General features: G+C 42.2%; 1 protein-coding gene across 2 annotated transcripts in view; it reads left to right on the top strand.

Moving 5' to 3' along the window:
- The first annotated feature begins 68 nt into the window (after window positions 1-68).
- Window positions 69-21851, top strand: part of ISCA2 (iron-sulfur cluster assembly 2) — a 65649-nt gene continuing 43866 nt past the window's right edge. The window contains exon 1 of one of the 2 annotated variants that reach the window (XM_029598434.1): window positions 69-219. In XM_029598434.1, the coding sequence (XP_029454294.1) occupies window positions 152-219 (68 nt within the window). In that variant the 5' untranslated portion in view covers window positions 69-151. The remainder of the gene's footprint in view (window positions 220-21851) is intronic. The other variant, XM_029598435.1, reaches the window with a different exon arrangement.

Here is a 21851-nt window from a genome sequence, read left to right on the forward strand (position 1 = left end):
CCACTCCTCATAGGACGGAATCTGGGCTCGGGCTATGGAAACGGACCAATAGCAACGCTGCTGACACATCTTCCGCTCTACCCTTATCCTATCAGAATGCAGGAGGAGACCCGATGTCCAATGAGAAAGCGCCGGCTTGCTGGGGCGGAAGATGGCGGCGAGGGCGGTGATGGGGGCCCTGAGGCCCTGCTTCTGGGCCTTGAGAGAGCCGACGGTCAGGTACAGAACCCGAGGGTGGCGGCGACGCTTCCTGCCAGAGCCCAGTTCCGGTTTCCACCTATAGATATGCGGAGCCCCCGAGGGCCTTATCCCAGCGCCCACAGACACTCGCGTGGCCCCTAAATACGCTCCACATCCCCCCCCCCCCCCCGTCACTATTGGCTTCCAGCACCCTCCGGCCCCAACTCCCCTCCCCCCCCCCCCCCCCCACCAATGCAGAGAGCAGCGCCGGATCCGCATCCCGGTGAACATCCAGCTCAATCAGGGGTAGCAACCGCGCAACAAGCGGCCACACCCCTGCCCCATACTCTTACCCACCCCTGCTTTGTTTGTTTGTTTCTTGTTTTTGTGTTTTTTGGAGATGGCAGCCCTCCGTGAAGGCGGAACACCAACCACTGGCCACTGGCATCCCGCTCCGTGAATGCCTCTGTGGCTACTGCCGCTCCGTGCAGTGTTTTACTGCCTCCTCTTTATTTCTTCTGTATATTATATGTATGTATATAATATACAGAGAGCCAGGCTCATATACATGTAAATATGCAGCGAGAGAGGCCCATATATGTATTCATATATAATATACAGAGAGCCAGGCTCATATACATGTAAATATGCAGCGAGAGAGGCCCATATATGTATTCATATATAATATACAGAGAGCCAGGCTCATATACATGTAAATATGCAGCGAGCGAGGCCCATATATGTATATGTATATAATATACAAAGAGCCAGGCTCATATACATGTAAATATGCAGCGAGAGAGGCCCATATATGTATATGTATATAATATACAGAGAGCCAGGCTCATATACATGTAAATATGCAGCGAGAGAGGCCCATATATGTATTCATATATAATATACAGAGAGCCAGGCTCATATACATGTAAATATGCAGTGAGAGAGGCCCATATATGTATATGTATATAATATACAAAGAGCCAGGCTCATATACATGTAAATATGCAGCGAGAGAGGCCCATATATGTATATGTATATAATATACAAAGAGCCAGGCTCATATACATGTAAATATGCAGCGAGAGAGGCCCATATATGTATATGTATATAATATACAAAGAGCCAGGCTCATATACATGTAAATATGCAGCGAGAGAGGCCCATATATGTATATGTATATAATATACAGAGAGCCAGGCTCATATACATGTAAATATGCAGCGAGAGAGGCCCATATATGTATTCATATATAATATACAGAGAGCCAGGCTCATATACATGTAAATATGCAGCGAGAGAGGCCCATATATGTATTCATATATAATATACAGAGAGCCAGGCTCATATACATGTAAATATGCAGCGAGAGAGGCCCATATATGTATTCATATATAATATACAGAGAGCCAGGCTCATATACATGTAAATATGCAGCGAGCGAGGCCCATATATGTATATGTATATAATATACAAAGAGCCAGGCTCATATACATGTAAATATGCAGCGAGAGAGGCCCATATATGTATATGTATATAATATACAGAGAGCCAGGCTCATATACATGTAAATATGCAGCGAGAGAGGCCCATATATGTATTCATATATAATATACAGAGAGCCAGGCTCATATACATGTAAATATGCAGTGAGAGAGGCCCATATATGTATATGTATATAATATACAAAGAGCCAGGCTCATATACATGTAAATATGCAGCGAGAGAGGCCCATATATGTATATGTATATAATATACAAAGAGCCAGGCTCATATACATGTAAATATGCAGCGAGAGAGGCCCATATATGTATATGTATATAATATACAAAGAGCCAGGCTCATATACATGTAAATATGCAGCGAGAGAGGCCCATATATGTATATGTATATAATATACAAAGAGCCAGGCTCATATACATGTAAATATGCAGCGAGAGAGGCCCATATATGTATATGTATATAATATACAGAGAGCCAGGCTCATATACATGTAAATATGCAGCGAGAGAGGCCCATATATGTATATGTATATAATATACAAAGAGCCATGGCTCATATACATGTAAATATGCAGCGAGAGAGGCCCATATATGTATATGTATATAATATACAGAGAGCCAGGCTCATATACATGTAAATATGCAGCGAGAGAGGCCCATATATGTATATGTATATAATATACAGAGAGCCAGGCTCATATACATGTAAATATGCAGCGAGAGAGGCCCATATATGTATACGTATATAATATACAAAGAGCCAGGCTCATATACATGTAAATATGCAGCGAGAGAGGCCCATATATGTATACGTATATAATATACAGAGAGCCAGGCTCATATACATGTAAATATGCAGCGAGCGAGGCCCATATATGTATATGTATATAATATACAGAGAGCCAGGCTCATATACATGTAAATATGCAGCGAGCGAGGCCCATATATGTATACGTATATAATATACAGAGAGCCAGGCTCATATACATGTAAATATGCAGCGAGCGAGGCCCATATATGTATACGTATATAATATACAGAGAGCCAGGCTCATATACCTGTAAATATGCAGCGAGCGAGGCCCATATATGTATATGTATATAATATACAGAGAGCCAGGCTCATATACATGTAAATATGCAGCGAGAGAGGCCCATATATGTATACGTATATAATATACAGAGAGCCAGGCTCATATACATGTAAATATGCAGCGAGAGAGGCCCATATATGTATACGTATATAATATACAGAGAGCCAGGCTCATATACATGTAAATATGCAGCGAGAGAGGCCCATATATGTATATGTATATAATATACAGAGAGCCAGGCTCATATACATGTAAATATGCAGCGAGAGAGGCCCATATATGTATACGTATATAATATACAGAGAGCCAGGCTCATATACATGTAAATATGCAGCGAGAGAGGCCCATATATATATACGTATATAATATACAGAGAGCCAGGCTCATATACATGTAAATATGCAGCGAGAGAGGCCCATATATGTATACGTATATAATATACAGAGAGCCAGGCTCATATACATGTAAATATGCAGCGAGAGAGGCCCATATATGTATACGTATATAATATACAGAGAGCCAGGCTCATATACATGTAACTATGCAGCGAGAGAGGCCCATATATGTATATGTATATAATATACAGAGAGCCAGGCTCATATACATGTAAATATGCAGCGAGAGAGGCCCATATATGTATATGTATATAATATACAGAGAGCCAGGCTCATATACATGTAAATATGCAGCGAGAGAGGCCCATATATATATATATGTATATAATATACAGAGAGCCAGGCTCATATACATGTAAATATGCAGCGAGAGAGGCCCATATATATATATACGTATATAATATACAGAGAGCCAGGCTCATATACATGTAAATATGCAGCGAGAGAGGCCCATATATGTATTCATATATAATATACAGAGAGCCAGGCTCATATACATGTAAATATGCAGCGAGAGAGGCCCATATATGTATATGTATATAATATACAGAGAGCCAGGCTCATATACATGTAAATATGCAGCGAGCGAGGCCCATATATGTATATGTATATAATATACAGAGAGCCAGGCTCATATACATGTAAATATGCAGCGAGCGAGGCCCATATATGTATACGTATATAATATACAGAGAGCCAGGCTCATATACATGTAAATATGCAGCGAGAGAGGCCCATATATGTATATAATATACAGAGAGCCAGGCTCATATACATGTAAATATGCAGCGAGAGAGGTCCATATATGTATATACATATATAATATACAGAGAGCCAGGCTCATATACATATAAATATGCAGTGAGAGAGGTCCATATATGTATACATATATAATATACAGAGAGCCAGACTCATATACATGTAAATATGCAGCGAGAGAGGTCCATATATGTATACATATATAATATACAGAGAGCCAGGCTCATATACATATAAATATGCAGTGAGAGAGGCCCATATATGTATACATATATAATATACAGAGAGAGGCTCATATACATGTAAATATGCACCGAGAGAGGCCCGTATAAATATTCATATATAATATACAGAGAGCCAGGCTCATATACATGTAAATATGCAGCGAGAGAGGCCCATATATCTATATGTATATAATATACAGAGAGCCAGGCTCATATACATGTAAATATGCAGCGAGAGAGGCCCATATATATATACATATATAATATACAGAGAGCCAGGCTCATATACATGTAACTATGCAGCGAGAGAGGCCCATATATGTATCCATATATAATATACAGAGAGCCAGGCTCATATACATGTAAATATGCAGCGAGAGAGGCCCATATATCTATATGTATATAATATACAGAGAGCCAGGCTCATATACATGTAAATATGCAGCGAGAGAGGCCCATATATGTATTTATATATAATGTACAGAGAGCCAGGCTCATATACATGTAAATATGCAGCGAGAGAGGCCCATATATCTATATGTATATAATATACAGAGAGCCAGGCTCATATACATGTAAATATGCAGCGAGAGAGGCCCATATATGTATTTATATAATGTACAGAGAGCCAGGCTCATATACATGTAAATATGCAGCGAGAGAGGCCCATATATCTATATGTATATAATATACAGAGAGCCAGGCTCATATACATGTAAATATGCAGCGAGAGAGGCCCATATATATATATACATATATAATATACAGAGAGCCAGGCTCATATACATGTAACTATGCAGCGAGAGAGGCCCATATATGTATTCATATATAATATACAGAGAGCCAGGCTCACATACATGTAAATATGCAGCGAGAGAGGCCCATATATATGTATACATATATAATATACAGAGAGCCAGGCTCATATACATGTAAATATGCAGCGAGAGAGGCCCATATATGTATTCATATATAATATACAGAGAGCCAGGCTCATATACATGTAAATATGCAGCGAGAGAGGCCCATATATGTATCTACCTTATAAATGGCCTGTGACCGACGGCCCGCGCTCTACTGCGCATGTGCGGGCAAGGATGTCGATCAGAAAAAAAAAATGGCGGTGGGGCCGCAGGAGCGGGAGGAGAAGCAGCGGCGCCGCGCGCGCGCGCGGTGCCGCTGCTTCTCCTCCCCAGATCTGCCGGCAGATCTCGGGGGGGGGGGGGGGGGGTGTCACTCCCCGCGCCCCCCCCCCCCGAGATCTGCCGGCAGGAGCGGGAGGAGTTCATGGAGCCGGGTGAGGGTTGCGGGAAGTCGCGCTTACGGCGCCGGGAGGAAATGGAGGTGGGTGAAGAGAGGGGGACTGAGTGAGTGGGAGGGAGGGAGGGAGGGAGAGGGGGACTGAGTGAGAGGAGAGGGAGGGTGGAGAGGAGTGGGTGGGGGAGGGGGGTGGTGAAGAGTGAGGGGAGAGAGAATGAGGGGGAGGTGAGAGACAGAGGGATGTAGCCCGTTTTAACGGGCTTTACGGCTTGTACATATATAATATACAGAGAGCCAGGCTCATATACATGTAAATATGCAGCGAGAGAGGCCCATATATATATATATACATATATAATATACAGAGAGCCAGGCTCATATACATGTAAATATGCAGCGAGAGAGGCCCATATATGTATTCATATATAATATACAGAGAGCCAGGCTCATATACATGTAAATATGCAGCGAGAGAGGCCCATATATGTATTCATATATAATATACAGAGAGCCAGGCTCATATACATGTAAATATGCACCGAGAGAGGCCCATATATGTATTCATATATAATATACAGAGAGCCAGGCTCATATACATGTAAATATGCAGTGAGAGAGGCCCATATATGTATACATATATAATATACAGAGAGCCAGGCTCATATACATGTAACTATGCAGCGAGAGAGGCCCATATATATATGTATACATATATAATATACAGAGAGCCAGGCTCATATTTATTTATTTATTTATTTATTTATTTATTAGTTTTTATATACCGGGGTTCCTGTATAAAATACATATCACCTCGGTTTTCAAGGAAATGAAACTAACGCCTCGCAGGGCGATTTACATTGAAACGAGAAAAACACTTCAAACAGGTAACAGATAAAGAGGTGGGCATAACAGGGATTATAGGAAGTAACTATAGAAACGACATGTGTTTAGCATGTCCAATTTGTTTTGATAATGCTGCTGGGAAAACTATGTACAAACCTATGTACAGGGGAGGTGGTTCAAAGTCTATCCTTTGGTAAAATACAGAGATTGTATTCTTTCGACTCTTAGATGTCCGGGAATGCTTGTGCGAAAAGCCAGGTCTTTAGCTTCTTTTTGAACGTAGTGTGGCAAGGTTCTATACGAAGATCTGGTGGGAGCGAGTTCCAGAGTGTGGGACCCGCAGTGGATAGAGCTCGTTTCCTCAGGGAGGTTTTCGCCGGCTGGGTTACAAGCATCTTCTTATAAGCATTTCTCGTCGGTCTTTTGGAAGTGTGTAGCTGTAGTTGAAAAGTTAAATTGAGAGGAGAGATGTTATATAAGGCCTTGTGTATCATCATGATGCTTTTAAAGTGAATCCTGTGTTTAATCGGTAACCAATGCAGGTGCTGGAGGATGGGGGTGATATGATCCCTTTTTTTGGTGTTTGTGAGAATTCTTGCTGTAGCGTTAAGAACCATCTGGAGTGGTTTAGTGGAGCTGGCGGGAAGGCCCAGAAGGAGTGAGTTGCAATAGTCCAGTTTCGGGAGTATGATGGATTGTAGAACCAAGCGGAAGTCTCTGTAGAGTAGTAGTGGTTTTAATTTCTTTATTACCTGTAATTTAAAGAAGCATTCTTTTGTGGTGTTGTTCACGAATTTGTTGAGGCTGAGTCTGTTATCTAGGAGTACACCCAGGTCTCTTACTTGTGGTGACATGATGTCTTTGGAGGTAATATACATGTAAATGTATATTATACATGTACATATACATGTAAATATGCAGCGAGAGAGGCCCATATATGTATACATATATAATATACAGAGAGCCAGGCTCATATACATGTAAATATGCAGCGAGAGAGGCCCATATATCTATATGTATATAATATACAGAGAGCCAGGCTCATATACATGTAAATATGCAGCGAGAGAGGCCCATATATGTATTCATATATAATATACAGAGAGCCAGGCTCATATACATGTAAATATGCACCGAGAGAGGCCCATATAAATATTCATATAATATACAGAGAGCCAGGCTCATATACATGTAAATATGCAGCGAGAGAGGCCCATATATCTATACATATATAATATACAGAGAGCCAGGCTCATATCTCTACATATATAATATACAGAGAGAGGCTCATATACATGTAAATATGCAGCGAGAGAGGCCCATATATGTATACATAATTAATATACAGAGAGCCAGGCTCATATACATGTAAATATGCACTGAGAGGCCCATATATGTATTCATATATAATATACAGAGAGCTAGGCTCATATACATGTAAATATGCACTGAGAGGCCCATATATGTATTCATATATAATATACAGAGAGCTAGGCTCATATACATGTAAATATGCAGCGAGAGAGGCCCATATATGTATACGTATATAATATACAGAGAGCCAGGCTCATATACATGTAAATATGCAGCGAGAGAGGCCCATATATCTATATGTATATAATATACAGAGAGCCAGGCTCATATACATGTAAATATGCATCGAGAGAGGCCCATATATGTATTCATATATAATATACACAGCCAGGCTCATATACATGTAAATATGCACCGAGAGAGGCCCATATATGTATTTATATATAATATACAGAGAGCCAGGCTCATATACATGTAAATATGCAGCGAGAAAGGCCCATATATGTATACATATATAATATACAGAGAGAGAGGTTCATATACATGTAACTATGCAGCGAAAGAGGCCCATATATGTATACATATATAATATACAGAGAGCCAGGCTCATATCTATATATAGATAATAGAGAGACAGGCTCATATACATGTAACCATGCAGTGAGAGAGGCCCTTATATGTATGTATATAATAATAGATGTCCAATGTTATTTACCCAAAACAAAACAAATTTTTTGTTCTTTAATGACCTCATACCGGGCTTAAAGGTTCAGATTTGCACGGTCATTCGCCACTGTGTGCGGGATAGCATATATTTGTTGCTTTCACCTCGCTGTATTTAATCATCGGTCATTAAATATTTTTCTTTTGCTCATCATATCAAAAATATTGGTGACTTGTGATATTAACACCATTCATGTGGATAAAGTCATTTGATTAACTTATTGCATTTTGCATTATTTTTTACAAATTTCCAGCTACTTAGCTTTGAAATGGAGAAACACTTTTTAGACCTAGTATCTAGAGGTATTGACAAGCTGTCCGACATGGTCCGTCTTTCGGCTGAACACCTTCTTCATGGGGCCATCTATGAGAAAACAAATGATCACAGCTTGTTATCTATATCAATAAGCAAAATTTGTAAGGCACAATAATCGAGGTACTAACGACTGACTAGGTTCAGCGTCCCTTAACTCCATCATCCGGTAGTGTGTTTCTTCTACCGGAGAGGGGCGCGTGAGCGCCATTTTTTAAGGGCTCTTAGCCAATGCAAGAACTCCACGTAAGGTAATGATGCTGAAGTCAGATGGTCAACATGAATGCCGTAGAAAAAATAATTACAGGATGGTATACCACTCAATAGATGCATTTAACCCATCCGGGTGTACATAGTTCAAACAAAAAATCCATCGTTCATGAAAATTCAACAGAGTTTGTGGATCACCCCCACTACTCGACATAGAAATTTTATCTATTACCCGCCTCTTGAGATCCACAAAGATATGTGATTTTTCTACACAATGTGCCACAATAGGTGCTTGCATTTTGTTTGTAGGAATGCAGCTACGATGTTCAGTCAATCTTGTGCGTATAGATCGTTTTGTTCTTCTAACATAAAATTTATTGCATGGACACACAATAAGATAAAAAACATGGGTGGAAATGCAGGTTGTATGTGTTTTTGCCGTGTAGATGTTGCCTGCTTGATCTGTCCAAGATGAGCCAGAAATCGTTTGAGCACACATGGAACAATTTTGACACGGCCAGTGGCCAATAGGTTGTGTAATCGACAGAGGAACTTCCGGACGCAAAAAAGAATGAGTCAAAATGTCTTTCAGATGTTTGCCTCGGCTATACGCAATGATTGGATTCTCTGTAAACGCTGGATGAATTTTTAAAATGTGCCAATACTTGCGAATCACGGCAGCGATACGAGATGATTTAGTAGAAAATCTCAGCGTACATATTAATGGATGTTCTTGTATATTGTTATCTTTATCCAGTAACAACCAAATCCGTTGGGCATTCGATGCTCGTTTCAAGGCTTTCTTGATGGTCCCTGGAGGATAGCCTCTGTGCATTAGTTGTATGGACAGACTGTGTGCTTGTAATAAAAATTCATCCTTCATGGAACATAAGCGACATAAACGCAAAAATTGTCCAATGGACAAATTGGCTTTCAAATGGTATGGATGAAAGCTAGAAAAATGTGAATTATTGATCAAAAAATTCATACAGAGCTCCCACTATTTATATGATTACTAAAATCCACAAGGATTTGATTTGATTAATCCTCCCAGTAGACCCATTGTCAGTACGATTGGATCATTATTAGAACCATTATCGTTTTTTATTGATAAATTTCTACAACCTCTGATTCCTCAAATGAAATCGTATATCAAAGACAAGCGATGTTGAACAAATCGGCATCTATTACACCCACCTCGGATACTATAATGGTCAAGTTGGATATACGAGCATTGTATACAAGTATACCACAAGATCAAGCATTACAGGTGCTACATCAAGCTTTGGATTCTAGATCCCACCCACATCAGGTTCCTACTACGTTTTTACTATCTATAGCTATTATAGCACTGCAGAAAAATGATTTCATATTTAATGAACAGTTCTATCAACAGATGCACGGCAATGGGTGCCACAATGGTCCCTAGCCTTGCCAATCTTTATATGGCTAACTTTGAAGAACAGCTCCTATATCCGGGACCCATGAATAAAAACATTTCACACTGGTGTCGTTATATTGACGATATATTTTTCTTTGGCATGGTGGAGTATCTATTTTACCATATTTTTTGACGTGGATTAATTCTCTTGACCAGAATCTACAGTTTACCATGCAGTACAATAGTAAACAAATTAATTTCTTAGATATCTCAATCACGCTTACTGATGATTAATTCATTACTTCTTTGTATAAAAAAACCACAGATAAAAATGTTCTTCTACATTTTTCTAGCTTTCATCCATACCATTTGAAAGCCAATTTGCCCATTGGACAATTTTTGCGTTTACGTCGCTTATGTTCCACGAAGGATGAATTTTTATTACAAGCACACAGTCTGTCCATGCAACTAGGGGTGGATTTTAAAAGCCCTGCTCGCGTAAATCCGCCCGGATTTACGTGAGCAGGGCCTTGCGCGCCGGCGCGCCTATTTTCCATAGGCCTGCCGGCGTGCGCAGAGGCCCGGGACTCGCGTAAGTCCCGGGGTTTTTTGTCGGGGGTGGGGGCCGATCGACGCAGCGTTTTGGGGGCGGGACGCAGCGTTTCGGGGGTGTGGTTTCGGCCCGGGGCGGTCCGGGGGCATGGCCGCGCCCTCCGGAACCGCCCCCGGGTTGCGTCTCGGCGCGCCAGCGGCCCGCTGGTGCACGTGGATTTACTTCTCCCTCCGGGAGGCGTAAATCCGTGGACAAAGGTAGGGGGGGGTTTAGATAGGGCCGGGGGGGTGGGTTAGGTAGAGGAAGGGAGGGGAAGGTGAGGGGAGGGCAAAAGAGAGTTCCCTCCGAGGCCGCTCCGATTTCGGAGCGGCCTCGGAGGGAACGGAGGCAGGCTGTGCGGCTCGGCGCGCGCCGGCTGCCCAAAATCGGCAGCCTTGCGCGCGCCGATCCAGGATTTTATAAGATACACGCAGCTACATGCGTATCTTATAAAATCCAGCGTACTTTTGTTTGCGCCTGGTGCGCCAACAAAAGTACGCGAACGCGCATTTTTTTTAAATCTACCCCCTAATGCACAGAGGCTATCCTCCAGGGACCGTCAAGAAAGCCTTGAAACGAGCATCGAATGCCCAACGGATTTGGTTGTTACTGGCTAAAGATAACAATATACAAGAACATCCATTAATATGTATGCTGAGATTTTCTACTAAATCATCTCGTATCGCTGCCGTGATTCGCAAGTATTGGCACATTTTAAAAATTCATCCAGCGTTTACAGAGAATCCAATCATTGCGTATAGCCGAGGCAAACATCTGAAAGACATTTTGATTCATTCTTTTTTGCGTCCGAAAGTTCCTCTGTCGATTACACAACCTATTGGCCATTGGCCGTGTCAAAATTGTTCCATGTGTGCTCAAACGATTTCTGGCTCATCTTGGACAGATCAAGCAGGCAACATCTACACGGCAAAAACACATACAACCTGCATTTCCACCCATGTTATTTATCTTATTGTGTGTCCATGCAATAAATTTTATGTTAGAAGAACAAAACGATCTATACGCACAAGATTGACTGAACATTGTAGCTGCATTACTACAAACAAAATGAAAGCACCTATTGTGGCACATTGTGTAGAAAAATCACATACCTTTGTGGATCTCAAGAGGCGGGTAATAGATAAAATTTCTATGTCGAGTAGTGGGGGTGATCCACAAACTCTGTTGAATTTTCATGAACAACGATGGATTTTTCGTTTGAACTATATACACCCGGTGTTTACTGAAGAGGATGTTGGGGAGGTACCCGTAATGGAGAAGGTTTTCATGGGTAATGATTCAGATGGACTGAATCAAATCACGGTGAACCTAGAAGATGTGGTAGGCCTGATTGACAAACTGAAGAGTAGTAAATCACCTGGACCGGATGGTATACACCCCAGAGTTCTGAAGGAACTAAAAAATGAAATTTCAGACCTATTAGTAAAAATGTGTAACTTATCATTAAAATCATCCATTGTACCTGAAGACTGGAGGATAGCAAATGTAACCCCAATATTTAAAAAGGGCTCCAGGGGCGATCCGGGAAACTACAGACCAGTTAGCCTGACTTCAGTGCCAGGAAAAATAGTGGAAAGTGTTCTAAACATCAAAATCACAGAACATATAGAAAGACATGGTTTAATGGAACAAAGTCAGCATGGCTTTACCCAGGGCAAGTCTTGCCTCACAAATCTGCTTCACTTTTTTGAAGGAGTTAATAAACATGTGGATAAAGGTGAACCGGTAGATATAGTATACTTGGATTTTCAGAAGGCGTTTGACAAAGTTCCTCATGAGAAGCTTCTAGGAAAAGTAAAAAGTCATGGGATAGGTGGCGATGTCCTCTCGTGGATTGCAAACTGGCTAAAAGACAGGAAACAGAGAGTAGGATTAAATGGGCAATTTTCTCAGTGGAAGGGAGTAGACAGTGGAGTGCCTCAGGGATCTGTATTGGGACCCTTACTGTTCAATATATTTATAAATGATCTGGAAAGAAATACGACGAGTGAGATAATCAAATTTGCAGATGACACAAAATTGTTCAGAGTAGTTAAATCACAAGCAGATTGTGATAAATTGCAGGAAGACCTTGTGAGACTGGAAAATTGGGCATCCAAATGGCAGATGAAATTTAATGTGGATAAGTGCAAGGTGATGCATATAGGGAAAAGTAACCCATGCTATAATTACACGATGTTGGGTTCCATATTATGTGCTACAACCCAAGAAAGAGATCTAGGTGTCATAGTGGATAACACATTGAAATCGTCGGTTCAGTGTGCTGCGGCAGTCAAAAAAGCAAACAGAATGTTGGGAATTATTAGAAAAGGAATGATGAATAAAACGGAAAATGTCATAATGCCTCTGTATCGCTCCATGGTGAGACCGCACCTTGAATACTGTGTACAATTCTGGTCGCCGCATCTCAAGAAAGATATAATTGCAATGGAGAAGGTACAGAGAAGGGCTACCAAAATGATAAAGGGGATGGAACAGCTCCCCTATGAGGAAAGACTAAAGAGGTTAGGACTTTTCAGCTTGGAGAAGAGACGACTGAGGGGGGATATGATAGAGGTGTTTAAAATCATGAGAGGTCTAGAACGGGTAGATGTGAATCGGTTATTTACTCTTTCGGATAGTAGAAAGACTAGGGGACACTCCATGAAGTTAGCATGGGGCACATTTAAAACTAATCGGAGAAAATTCTTTTTTACTCAACGCACAATTAAACTCTGGAATTTGTTGCCAGAGGATGTGGTTAGTGCAGTTAGTATAGCTGTGTTTAAAAAAGGATTGGATAAGTTCTTGGAGGAGAAGTCCATTACCTGCTATTAAGTTCACTTAGAGAATAGCCACTGCCATTAGCAATGGTTACATGGAATAGACTTAGTTTTTGGGTACTTGCCAGGTTCTTATGGCCTGGATTGGCCACTGTTGGAAACAGGATGCTGGGCTTGATGGACCCTTGGTCTGACCCAGTATGGCATTTTCTTATGTTCTTATGGGTTAAATGCATCTATTGAGTGGTATACCATCCTGTAATTATTTTTTCTACCGCATTCATGTTGATCATCTGATGTTAGCATCATTACCGTACGTGGAGATCTTGCATTGGCTAAGAGCCCTTATAAAATGGCGCTCGTGTCCCTCTCTGGTGGAAGAAACACACTACCGGATGATGGATTTAAGGGGCGCTGAACCTAGTCAATCGTTAGTACCTAGATTATTGTGCCTTACAAATTTTGCTTATCGATATAGATAACAAGCTGTGATCATTTGTTTTCTCATAGATGGCCCCATGAAGAAGGTGTTCAGCCGAAAGACGGACCATGTCAGGCAGCTTGTCAATACCTCTAGATAATGGGTCTAAAAAGTGTTTCTCCATTTCAAAGCTAAGTAGCTGGAAATTTGTAAAAAAATAATGCAAAATGCAATAAGTTAATCAAATGACTTTATCCATATGAATGGTGTTAATATCACAAGTCACCAATATTTTTGATATGATGAGCAAAAGAAAAATATTTAATGACCGATGATTAAATACAGCGAGGTGAAAGCAACAAATATATGCTATCCCGCACACAGTGGCGAATGACCGTGCAAATCTGCACCTTTAAGCCCGGTATGAGGTCATTAAAGAACAAAAAATTTGTTTTGGGTAAATATCATTGGAAAATAGAGGTACTTAAGTCTTCCTTGTTCACCAATTTCTATCACGACAAATACCTCGCTTAGATTTTTTATGAGAACAGTTTTACATATATATAATAATATACAGAGAGACAGGCTCATATATATATATATATATATATATATATATATATATATATATATGTATAATATATAGAGAGGCTCATATACACATAAATATGCAATGAGAGAGGCCCATATATGTATATATAGATAATATATCCACCCCCTACCCCCTGTTATTTGTACTTTCTATCTTTTGTTAATATGTAAACCAATGTAAATATATAGAGAAAGAGGATTGTGTGTATGCTATATATATATATATATATATATATATATATATATATATATATATATATACTCAAAAACTAACAGAAAATAATTTTTAATAAGTTCCTACAAAATACATAAATGTAAGAAAAACCACAAAAGTAGGAACCAAAATACTTAAACAAAAAGTGCTGATAGTATCATATAGAAAAATGTGTATTAATTTTTCTAACAAATCTTAATAAAAATACTCAAAACAGCCATACAAGTTAGTTCACATAGATAAATCCAAAATCCAATAACATCTTACACCAATCATGTATAGTGTCAAATTAACATAATGTATCACAGCCAAAGTCAATCTTTCACTCTTAATCGAAAGATCATTTTGTGACTCGTGCCAAGAAGCTGAGAAGTGTTGATGGATCCTAAACAATACCCATTTTCTTCTGTACCCGGGTGTGTGTATATAATATACTAGCTGTTAAGCCCGTAACAACGGCCCGTCCGTTTCTCCTTCCACTCCCCTCCCCCTCAATTCTCCCTCCTCCGTCACTCTCTCCTCTCCCCCCTCCCTCTCACTTCCCTCTATCTCACCTTCTTCCCCCTCCCTCTCCACTCGCCTCCCTCTCCCCCTTCCCTCCCTCCCTCTCTCTCACCCGCTCACCTTCCCACCTTCCCTCCTCCGCTCCTCACCCCGCCCCACCTTCCTTCCCCCCCTCCACTCCCTTCCCTCCCTCTCTCACCCTCCTCTTCCTCTCTCCACACCTCCCTCTCTCTCATCACCTTCCCCTCCTCTCCTCAGTCACATCCTCCCACTCTCTCAATCCCCTCCCCCTTTAAGATCAACATCCACAAACCGGCAGATCTCGGGGGGGGGTGTCCCTCCCCGCGCGCGTCGGCGCCGCTGCTTCTCCTCCCACTCCTGCTCGTCATCGCGCCTGCCGCCGCTCCTGCTCCTCCCACTCCTTCTTCGCGGCCGCCGCCGCTCCTGCGGCCCCACCGCTATTTTTTCATCGCTGCTGCCGCCGCTACTGCTCCTCCCACTCCTGCGGCCCCACCGCCATTTTTTTTTTCGGGCACGCACGGCTCTGACCGACGTGCTCGCCCGCACGTGCGCAGTAGAGCTGCTCTCTACTGCGCATTTGCGGGCCGTCGGTCAGAGCCCATTTATAAGGTAGATATATATACACACACACACACACACACACACACACACACACACACAGAGAGGCTCATAAGTATCTGTATATATAGAATATACAGAGAGAGGCCCATATATATATGTTTATAATATGCAGAGAGCGAGGTCGATATATACTTACTTATATGTTTTTACTCTCCCTGTTTTAATGTAACTTCTCATTTCCACCTATACGTTAATTGGTTTTCCCCTTGTTCTAATGTAAACCGGTACGATAAGACCTGGTCTTGAGTGTCGGTATAGTAAAAGAAGTTAAATAAATAAATAAATAAATAAATACAAAAATAAAGGAACACTATAATTTAATGAAAAAACTTATGCTCATCCTTAATTTTATTACAAAGGAAAAGTTATAACATAATTTATGAAACTATATTAAAATGACAGTTTATCTCATTGAGTGAAATATACAGCAGCCGCCATGGCTTACTAACAATGATTCTTTCTGATCTGCAGAAATAAAGACAGTCTTGCACAGAGATGTGTTGTATATAAGCTAATAATCCTCTTTCAAAGGCAATTTGCAATCAGTTATACTGGATATGTGCACAGGATGCAGCAACAAAGAACTTGCAGCTTTAATGAGCCCCTATTTATATTATAGCAGCAAACTGACAAAACGGTGGAATCGGTAAAAAATGGACTTTATTGAATCTTGCCCGACTCTGGCCGAGTTTCGCTCTACGAGCTGCCTCAGGGGCTATTGCAAACAAATAAAAGGACACACAAACATGAATATTTGAAACAACAAGTAAAATGCAATATAAAACTTATAGAAATCATATAAAATAATATGACATATCATATAAAATAATATTTTATTTTTTTATATAAGTTTTATATTGCATTTTTGTCTGTCTGCTGCTAGCCATATTGGATCGGTTACCGATTTGTTTTCTTGGACCTATTTATATTATATACAGAGAATTATATATATAATATACAGAGAGAGAGACTCATATATATATACATACACATAAACAGTGGCTTGCAAAAGCATTCAACCCCCTAGAAAAGCAGATTTGTATGGATTACAAATAACAGTTACACAGGTTGTTCCAGACAATATGTTTATTGCAAACCAGTATGCCCTTAAAATACATTTTCAAACTCTGTATTTTTTTGTAAAATAAAATTAAAAACTGAAAAATGCTGCTAGCATAAGTATTCAACCCTGTGCTCTGGAAGCTCCAAGTTTACACAGATGAAAGATACTGCCCTAGCAATTGGCCTCTACGCAAGAATCATTACAAAAGGTCAGCCTTTCTGATAAAAGACCCCCTAATTCCAGTACCATTGATCAGGCTGAAACTGAAAATGAAGACCAAAGAACGTTCTAAGGAAAAAGGCTACAAAATAATATCCAAGCGAGCACTGTTGGATCAGTTGTGAGGAAATGGAAGCTGCGTCCTACCATCCAGACACTGCCTAGGCAAGGCCATCCCTGAAAACTCAGCATCAGAGCAAGAAGGAGCCTTGTGAGGGAAGTCACAGAGAGGCCAGCAATCACGTTGAAGGAGCTGCACCAGTCAGCCATAGTAAGAAATCTGCATACAGCTGGCCTGCATGGCAGGGTGGCTGCCTAGAAAGAAGAAAAACCAGAAAGGATCAGAGAGACCCAGCTAAAATGAGGGATAAGGCTTTCTGGTCAGATGAGACAAAAATGGCGCTTTTTGGCCAAAATTCAAAACGCTATGTTTGGTGCAAACATTATACTGCTGATGGGGGTGGCAGCATCATGTTGTGGAGATGCTTTTCCTCAGCAGGGTCTTGGCCTCTTGTTAAAATTGAAGGATGGATGGATGGAGCAACATACAGGGAGATACTGCAAGTCTGCTAAAAAACTAAAACTTGGGTGAAAGTTCACCTTTCAGTAGGAAAGTGATCCCAAGCACAAGGCCAAAGCAACATAGGAGTGGTTGAACAAGAAAAAGGTCAAAGTCCAGGTCTCAATCCAATTGAGAATCTGTGGCAGTATTTGAAAATTGCAGTCCATAAGTGTCATCCAATCAACCTGAATAACCTGGAGCAAATCTGCTAGGAAGAATGGGTGTAATGCTTGTTTGAGAAGTGGACTCCTTGTGCTGAGAGGTGTTTGACCCTGTCTAGTAAGCTTGCCCACTACGTCCACTGTGCCCACCTCATCAGCTGGCAGACAGGACAGATAGTGGGACCAAATGGAACTTCGCCTATACCAGCTTCCTCGCCCACAGGCTGAGCCCTTGGTGTATGGCAGCCTGGGGCAATCCAAGGGAAGAGTCCAGGCAAACGTGAATCAAGACAGGTGTCAGACAGCAGAACAGGTAACAAGCCAAAGTCAGGGCAGACAGCAGAAGGACAGAGGCCATGCCAGGGTCAGGATCCAGATAATCAGTCCGATACACACAGGACAGACAAAAATGACAAGACCAATAGGACAAACAAGGGAGGGAATAAACAGGAACTGGACAAAGAACAGAGCAGAGAGGACCGAGGGCAAGGCAAGGAACACAGAACAAGGACAGCAACATGCACTGGAACCCAAGGGCACCAGGAGCCCTGTTGCTGAGGTGCTGGCTGGTTGCAAGAGACTTCCTTCTATACTTCTATAGGATATGACATCAACACCAGTGCCACAGGTAGTCCCAGCTAGGAAAGCTATACAGGCAGTCCTGAGTTAGAGGAAATTCTAGTCTGAATCCTTGGAACAGCGTGCTGCCAGAGACTGTGCCGGAATTGCTTCGGTTAAGAGCCGAGGGGCACAACAATGGGAAAAAAATCACTCCCAAACGGTGTGCAAAGCCAGTAGAAACTTACCCCAACATATTTATTGTGAGGAAATGGAAGCTGCATCATACAATGGAAGAGCAACCTACAAAGGAACCCTCCATGTGCCGTCCCTCAAGAAGGCACACCTCACCTCCACGAGGGATCGAGCCCTCTCCATTGCTGGCCCTACCCGCTGGAACTCTCTACCCACTTCCTCCGACTTGAGCCTTGTACCTAAGCTAAAGACATGGCTCTGTAAGCAGGCTTACCCAGGCTAGTCCCCCCTGCATCGGTACCTGACCTGAACCCATGTATAAAGTTATTTTTACATTGTTTACATTGTTCACATGTTATCTTATACAGTTTGCTGCTCTCACTTGCCAGCCTCAACTTCTTATCTTCCTCTTCTCTGTAGTCCCATCCCCAGTACCTGTTTGATGTATTTTCTACCTGCAGTTTTGATGTAAACTGGTATGATGTAACCACTAATCTACCTTATAAATGGGCTCTGACCGACGGCCCGCAAATGCGCGGTAGAGAGCAGCTCTACCGTGCATGTGCAGGCGAGCATGTCGGTCAGAGCCGTGCGTGCCCGAAAAAAAAAATGGCGGTGGGGCCGCAGGAGCGGCGGCGGCCGCGAAGCAGGAGTGGGAGGAGCAGGAGCGGGAGGAGAAGCAGTGGCGCCACGCATGCGCGGGAGTGACAGCCCCCCGAGATCTGCCGGCAGGAGCGGGAGGAGAAGTAGCGGCGCCGCGCGCGCAGGAGGGATACCCCCCCCCCCCCCACGAGATCTGCCGGTTGTGGATGATCTTAAAGAGGAGTGACTGAGGAGAGGGAGGGGAGGGTGAGAGAGAGGGGGAGGGAGGTGTGAGGGAGGGAGGTGAGAGAGGGGGAGGGAGGTGAGAAAGGGAGGGAGGAGAGGAGAGGGAGGGGAAGGTGAGAGAGAGGGAAATGAGAGGGAGGGGGGAGAGAGTGAAGGAGGAGGGAGAATGAGGGGGAGGGAGTGGGAAGGAAACGGACCGAGCGCGTTGTTACGGGCTTAATGGCTAGTACCGGTATAAAAAAAGCTTTAAATAAATACATAAATTTAAAGCTGTTATTGCAGTAAACGGTGGTTCTACCAAGTACTGGTCTGAAGGAGTTGAATATGTATGCAAGCAGCATTTTTCAGTTTTTAATTTTAGTTTACAAAAAATGCAGAGAAATAATGAATTGTGACTGAAAATTTGCTTTAAGGGCATACTGGTTTGCAATAAACATATTTTCTGGAACAACCTGTGTAAGTGTTATTCCCTGTACGTATCCAGATCAGTCCAGACTCCTGGGTTTTGCATTCCTGCCAGTAGATGGAGACAGAGGAAGTGTTACTGATGCTGCTATATAACCCGGTGTGCCACCTGCAGTCCCTCAGTATTGACCTGTCTCCAGCAGTTCCCTGTATGTCCGCAGATCAGTCCAGACTCCTGGGTTTTGCATCCCTGCCAGCAGATGAAGACAGAGGAAGTGAGAGAATGAGAGTTAATTTAAGAAAGCTTGAATGGTGGACGAAGATATGGCAGCTGGGATTCAATGCCAAGAACTGCAGAATCATGCATCTGTGGTGTGGTAATCCAAAAGAGCTGTATGTGATTGGGGGAAGGGGAAGGGCTGTTGTGCATGGAACAAAAGAGATACCTTGGGGTGATAGTGTCTAGCAATCTGAAGATAGCGAAGCAATGTGACACGGTGAGAGCAAAAGCTAGAAGAATGCTGGGCTGCACTGAGAGAGGAATAACCAGTAAGAAAAAGAAGTTGATAATCCCCTTGTACAGGTCATGGCTGAGGCCTCACCTAGAGTATTGTGTTCAGTTCTGGAGACCATATCTCAAAAGTACAGAGACAGGATGGAGGCGGTCCAGAGAAAGATGACCAAAATGGTGGTGGGTCTCCATCAAATGACTTATGAGGGAGAGGTTGAAGGTCCTAAATATGTACACCCTGGAGGAGAGGAGGTACAGGGGAGATATGATACAAACCTTCAGATATCTGAAAGGTTTGAATGATGCACAATCATCGACAAACCTTTTTCGTTGGAAAGAAATCAGTAGAGCTAGGGGTCGCGAAATGAAACTACAGGGAGGACGACTCAGAACCAATGTCAGGAAATATTTCTTCATGGAGAGGGTGGTGGATGCCTGGAAAGCCCTTTTGGAGGAGATGGTGAAGACAAAAACAGTAAAAGATATCAAAGGGGCATGGGATAAACACTGGATCCCTTAAAACTAGAGGATGGGAATGAAGAAAAGAGTGCATGGGGGTAACTTGCTGGTGTAGCAATTACTACCCTTAACCAATAAGTCTTTATGCAACTCCAACATTGCTGTCTGCTTCAATGGCAGGGGGAAAGGAGGAGAAGGGGAATTAGATTCAGACAGCAACCAACAAGGATATTGAATTGCACAGTCTGGGAAAACAAATAAGCGTGGGAGTAACTTGCTGCTATGGCAGTTACTACCCTTGATCAATAAGCCTTTATGCTGTTGATGCAAGAGGTAACGGGGAATTGGACTCAAATAGCAACCAACAAGGCCCATGACTTTGACAGTCTGAGAAAAGGATAATTGTAAAGATGGCTTGTATGGCCAGCAATTACTACCTTAAGCTTGCTGGGCAGACTGGATGGACCATTTGGTCCTTTTCTGCCATCGTTTCTATGTAATTATGGCTATGCAATCAGTTGGCAGACTCTGTTTCCAAGTCCAATCTCAAAGGGTTCTTTTTTATTTGGGAGTGAATTGAAATAGAAGGTGAGTACCTGGGCTGAATCTTAAGGTTCCTCAGTTGCTGATGGACAGGAAGGCAGCGTCGCATCCTTTTGGTGGAAAGGCTGCTCCAGGGTTTCCTAGCAGTGTCGTCATTATAGAGGAGCAATTACTCAAAAGTCTCATCCCTTCAGAAGATTTCAGTCCTTTTGTCGTAAGAAGCCTCGCAAGGATGGGGGCTGCGGAGCTGGAGCATCTCCATCTTCACACTGAAGGTGTGCGGGCTCATCTTCTGGATCAGGAGATATGCAGGTGTCTATCTCACTTTTATCAAAGAGGGTCCAGATTACAAAGGACCAGTAGGTTCTGGAGGTGGTAAGAGATGGTCAGGTTCTGGAATTTTCCA

The sequence above is a fragment of the Rhinatrema bivittatum genome, chromosome 4 (assembly GCF_901001135.1).
Source record: "Rhinatrema bivittatum chromosome 4, aRhiBiv1.1, whole genome shotgun sequence".
In the NCBI taxonomy this organism is placed as follows: Eukaryota; Metazoa; Chordata; class Amphibia; order Gymnophiona; family Rhinatrematidae; genus Rhinatrema; species Rhinatrema bivittatum.